Source organism: Psittacula echo, assembly GCF_963264785.1.
Source record: "Psittacula echo genome assembly, chromosome: 1".
NCBI classification, from domain to species: domain Eukaryota; kingdom Metazoa; phylum Chordata; class Aves; order Psittaciformes; family Psittacidae; genus Psittacula; species Psittacula echo.
Genome location: NC_137735.1, coordinates 114,842,299 through 114,848,298, shown reverse-complemented (window position 1 = coordinate 114,848,298; position 6,000 = coordinate 114,842,299). Strand labels below are relative to the sequence as shown.

The 6,000-nt window shown below is 47.0% G+C and overlaps 1 protein-coding gene across 11 annotated transcripts in view; it reads left to right on the top strand.

Moving 5' to 3' along the window:
* The first annotated feature begins 4,771 nt into the window (after nucleotides 1–4,771).
* Nucleotides 4,772–6,000, top strand: part of TMPO (thymopoietin) — a 31,944-nt gene continuing 30,715 nt past the window's right edge. For all 11 annotated transcript variants that reach the window (XR_013956869.1, XR_013956870.1, XR_013956871.1 and 8 more), the window contains exon 1: nucleotides 4,772–5,836. Coding sequence is in view for 7 of the 11 variants with exons in the window: in XM_080617894.1 (XP_080474020.1) it covers nucleotides 5,597–5,836 (240 nt within the window). In the remaining 4 variants the exon portion in view is untranslated. The remainder of the gene's footprint in view (nucleotides 5,837–6,000) is intronic.

Here is a 6,000-nt window from a genome sequence, read left to right as displayed (position 1 = left end):
TTTACCCTAAAGGTCGGGGTCAGTCTCTTTTTGCTTGGCCCTGAGAGGGAGGCAGAAGTACAAATCGAGGCCATCTGAACGGTGTCACGGACGAGGTAGCCTGCGGACAGAAACGCCAGAAATAGTTGTTCGGAAAGTGTTTGGCGCTCACATTTCGGCAGCAGCGGGGTCGGGGGACGCGCCGAGAGGGAAGCAGTGCCTGGAGAGGCCCGGAAACAGGGTACAGTGCTTCCCTGCCCGCCGTGGGACCGCAGTGGCCTGCAGCGCAGCCCGAGGATCTCTCCGCGGCTGGAGGCGGGAAGCGGCGTGCGGATCCTGCCGCGGGGTTGTTTTCTAATATCACACTTAAACACGGAAGGCAAAGAACGTATCAGAGATCAAAGTTCTACAAAGACAACCCACTGTGTGGAAATTATGAGGACAGATCAGAAAGATGCATGAAATTAGCAACTTTAAGTTTTAAATGGGACCCCCAAAATGGCAGGGACACCCTGTTTTCAGTGCACATGAAGAGGGGTGGAATACAGGCACTGGAAACAGGTGGTCGTGGAGGTCAACTCCTGTCAGGGAGCAGAGGGATTGAGTGCCAGGGGACACCCTTCGGGGGGTGATGGGTTGAGGCTGTGAAACACAGGAGTTTTCTCAGCGTAGCCATTCCCACATACTGAGATGCCAGAGGCAGAAAGACACAGAAAGCCCTGAATTTTTATCTAGAGGTGAGAGTGAGTCCTAGAAGTAATACTTTGGTAATTTGGATGGACTGGAAAGTTTTACACTTAATGAAACTGAATTTGGAAGGAAACAGAACAGTTTGTCAAAAGGCCTGAATTTGAGGCATGGAGAGAAACACTTCAGAGATACAATTCTAAATTTGGAGAATTGATTGTTAGTGTTGTAAACCATGGCAGAAAATGAAGAGGATACAGAAGTCCTGGAAACCAGACTCAGCAGAGTCATCCAATTATGTGGGTTTTTCAAGATAAAGACTGTGGGATTTACAGGCTAATATTTATTACATATACCCGTAAAACCTCTCAAATACAGAAATTCTGCATCTTCCTTAAGTGCTCTGTTCCAGTGGTTTGCTGTCCTAACTGTTAGGAAGCAGCTATGTGTATTTTAATCCTGATGTCTCTTTCAACGTAATTTAAATCCAGCCCTTGTGCTATCGCACTGGAGGACAGTTTATTCCTTTCCTTTTTATAGGTACTTCTTACATATGTGAAATTTGCTGTGCCTCTCCACAGCTGCTCTAGGGTAACAGACCGTGTTTGCTGGGCCTCTGATGATTTGTGTTACTCGCCTCTGGAGTCTTTCCAAATGTGTTGCATTTTTAAGTGCCCAGAACTAGTCACAGTATTTCAGCTGACTCAGGTTTTACCAGGTCTGAAAAGAAGCAGAGGACTGCCTGACATGCTACGCTGACAGGACTTCCATTTCGGTGGGTAGTCCTTGTTTTTTTCTGATGCAGGATCTGTTAGATGGATGCATTTCATACTGGATGGATAATCTGTTAGATGTTTCCCTGGTCTCACAAAATACCTGATGCCTGTGCCCTGTGGTCCCTCAGAGAGCTGGGTGTCAGAATCGGTGGCAATCTGCTCACACTCCTGTCCACACCCAGAGCAAGTGCATGGCTTGAGCATTCCAGATTGCTGCCAGGCACTGGCACTGGCTTGCAGTGAGGGTCCATCTCCTGATAATACAGAATATCTATTAATGGGAGTCAAAGTTCTCAGAGTGTGGTTTCACACTATCAGACCTTGCGCAACGCAGGTGCAGGGTGTCATGAAGCAGCTGGTCTGGCTCAGCCCTGCCGGTCCCTGCCTGCCTGCTTCCCCCACTCCACTTGGATCATGTTGTGCAACTGTGCAGCGGCAGCTGCTGGCTCAGCATGCAGATCTCGTGGCACAAATAGGAGATCCAGCACAAGGAAAGCATCAGGGGTGAGTGGCCTGGGACAGGAGGGAGAGCAGGATTTGGCAACCACCATGACTACCACCACCATTCAGTTAACTTGTCAGTTGTTCTTTGGAGAGAGAGCCTACTGTCCCTAAATTGAAACAACCTAGTGACATTTCAAAACTAAAAGAATTAAATACACCTTAGCCCCCTGCTCCTGTGGGGGCAGTTGTACAGACCACCTGCAGCACTGGGCACCCTGCGTCAACAGCAAGGGCAACCACCTGTCTTTACCATGTCAGGTGATTGCAGATCCAGCAGCATCCCTCAAGGGGCTGCCTGGCCTGTTCCACTGATACATCCCTGTTCCCAAGTATATCCACTGGCCAATTTAGCAAGAGATGAGACGTCTTATCTAAGGGAATTGCTCTAGAAGTGATATGCTCCATTGGAGTAAAATGTGCTTTTTTCTTACTGCTTTGCTATTTCTACTTGGATTATGCTTTAAAAAAGACCCCCTGGATAAGAAAGAGTTACTAAAAAGCCACCTAATCTTCTCTAAACCCTCCATGGAATTTAGGATAATTTTTGAACACAGAGGCAGAGAAAATTCATTTTTTCAGTGTAGCACAACATAAACTACCTGTCTCATTTTTCTGGGTGGCATTAGAGGTTAGGAATCATAAACTTGGGGGAAGTCAAATCTAGACAACTGAGATAGTTCAGAAGATAGTCAGTGTTTTCCTGAAAAAGAAGACTGTATGACTGAAAATCTCTTTCTCATGCTCAGAAAAGAGAAAAAATTCCAGACATTTGGGAGGGTCCTAAAAAGGAAGGATTTTTGGCCTCAAACTTCAGCATATTTCACATTTTTAGGCAAGCTGATGGCAGTTTTTCAATCACTGAAAACAGGCATAGTTTAACATCATTTGCACTTTTTTCCTAAACTTTCCTTTTGTCACCACTTTTACTGACAAGAGGTAAAATATGACTATCTGTTTCTCAGGTAAAGGCTGGTATTCTGGTCTTTGAAAACCAGAACTTGTTAGGAATAAACAAATACTGGAATGCTTCACGGAAGGCACAGCAAAACAGCAGTTTTGTTCTCCAGCCTCTAAGACACTAATCATCATATTGGCATATGGACCACCTCATGGATTTTGGGCTTTTTTGTTAAAAAAAAAAAAAGAAAGATCTTTCAAGGTTGTTCATAAGGAGCTCATTCCCTTATCCCCTTTGACTGCTGCCTTATGCTACAAAATGCAACCTTTCTTTACTTCAAAGCAAACAATAAAGGTGTAAATCCTCAGCTAATTGTCTAAGGTCTAACTCTAGTGATAACTGCAGGCTGCAGTGTTAATCATTATTTATGTACATGCACATTTTGGTGCTTTCTCATATTACTTTCCCTGTCTGTACCTTGCCTGGAGAAAGCCTGTTGTACCCAAGGAGTGAGAACAAAAAGGGTAGAACCAGGGAATAAAGGACTATTTTGTGTTAGGGATTTTTTTATGGATTCTTATGGGCTGAGTTCTTAACTATATTTATGGACTGCTGTATTTTCCCTGTACACCTATGCACCTTATTATTTATTCATAATCTCCCATTTCTCTTTAAGTTATTGTTCACAATATATATTTAAAATAATAATAAAGTTTAAACTCCAAATTTTGACTTTTTAAACTACTTTTTAACCATGCTTAAACTATTTAAACTATGTTTATATAAAAACCTGTTTATAGTTTAAACTGAAAGGTAGTTTTACCTGCTTATAGTTTAAACTATTTAAACTATTTAAACTTCTTAAATGCCATGTCTGTCTGCAACTGGTTTCATATCTGAGCAAGATGTAAATTCTTAAAGGTGGGGGAAAGATCTATTTTAAAGTCACCAAGAAGGTGAAACATACTATCTACACTTACCTACACTGAATTATTACTATCAAATTTGGAAATGAATTTAATTTTCTTTAAGCATTTCCAAAACACTTGTCACGTGATACCCATGTTCCAGGAAAAATGTGGTAAGATATGCTGAAAAATAAACAGAACCACATAATTTGTTCAATTCAGGTTTAAAAGTGATAGTAGTCAATCCACATTGGTACATGAATATTTGCTTTGTATGCATGTATGCTATCAATGGAAGGAAGATGTTTCTACCCACCATTCAGCCTTGTTGTCTAACAGCCTGAACAGGTAAAGTATATGCAACACCAAGAACCAAATGCTTTCAGATATAAAGTATAATGAACTGTGGATGATGGCTGACTATTTGCACTACAAGGTAAACTAAACCCCCCCCAAGCCAAGCGTCTCCCTTACATTAATTACTTTGTTACGCCACACCAATTCCTCCACTGAAAGCATCAGGTTTCTTGTGCGTGGGTCTTTGATTTACCTAGAAATTACCTGCCACAAAAATAAACCTCAGCACCTTCACCTAGCTGTCCGGATAAACAGAAATGACAGCCACCATACTTTGTGATGGAGCAAACCTAAACTGGGGGAATCCCTTTCCTCAATAGCAATGTAAAACTCTTTTTGAAACGTAAAGAGGAGCGGGCACAAACACTAACACTCCCGTTGCATGTCAATGATTGATGGGCAAATGTAAATACTCGCTTTTCAATTCTTGTCTCTGATACTACATGCTGATACTGATGCTCTCAAAAGCATAGGATATGTAGTCAGATCTAAATACTAAACTGTTCCCATCAAAAAATACATAAAAATTGATAGCAGTATATGTTCCCAGCCAGCAGCGTGTAAACACAGGGTTAACTCCCTTGTTTAAACACCATGCAGCCTTAGAACTCTGTGCACCTTTCAAATCTTGCAATGCTACAGAAGCGATTCTTTTCTTTATTATTATTTATTTAACATGCAAGTCATCACAACGGCAGCAGCTACACTAACAGCTTAGCTACCAGCTTCCCGGTTGGATTTCTTCTGCAGCCGGACAGCTAACGCGCTAGGCGAAGCTAAACGCTTGGCTAGCAAGAGCAGCACATCCTGTTACCCCGGCAGAGAACCCGGGTATCCGTGGGGCAGCCGCCTCAGCACACCAAAGCAAAGCCGGTGCCGAGGAGCAGGTGTCACAGGAGGTCACCGGGATCACAGCAGGGTACAAGGATCTCCTTCACGGCGGGCCTGAACCAGTCCCCCGTCCCTACTCCCAGCCGAGGCAAACAGTCTGTGTGGCCGGGGAAGGGGCGGCCTGAGGCAACCGGAGAGGCCCACATGGATTACAAAAACAAACGCCGCGACGCTGATCGCCACCGCCCCACAGCGGCGCGCGCAACCCGCTCTTTCCTCCTCCCTCCCCCCCCTCGCGTCTCCCGCCCGAGCCGAATTTAAACTGCGCTACTATCCCTCGCGCGCGCAAAGCACTAACGCTGGTGGGTCTCGCGCGCCTCTCTCATATTCCTCCCGGCAGCCAATAACAGGACGGTTTCGTTCTCCTCTCTGCCAATCGGGGCGCGGTTTGTTGCTGGCTGAAAAAAGCCTTCTGTGAGCGCGCCTGCCCGTTAGGGAGCTAGGTTCCTGGCGCGGGGCAGGCGAGTCCTCCTCCTCCGCTCTCTCCTCCCTCTCTTTTACCCTCCGCCCCTTTTCCCTCTCCCCGCGCTTTGTTGGTGCTTCTCCCGGGCGGGTGGTAGTGGTGGTGGTGGTGGCGGCGGCGGTGGCCGGCGGCGATGCCTGAGTTCCTGGCGGATCCGTCGGTGCTGACCAAGGAGAAGCTGAAGAGCGAGCTAATCGCGAACAATGTGAGCCTGCCGGGCGGCGAGCAGCGCAAGGACGTGTATGTGCAGCTCTACCTGCAGCACCTCACCGCCCGCAACCCGCCCGCCGCCGCGCAACCCGACTTCTCCAGCGACGAGGAGCGGGAGCCCACGCCTCTCGGTGCCAGGAACCGCGGCGCTGCCGCCGGGCGGGTGAGTAGCGCCGTCCCGACCCTGCGCGGGGGTCTTGGCTCCCACCCGTGCTCCCTCGGCTTTTCGGCGGCCTCTGGCCCGCTTTCCCGCTCGAACGGGCCTACCCCCAACACCGCCTGTCGGCCGCGGCTCCCCGCGCGTTCTCCGGTGTAGGGCCGGCTCCG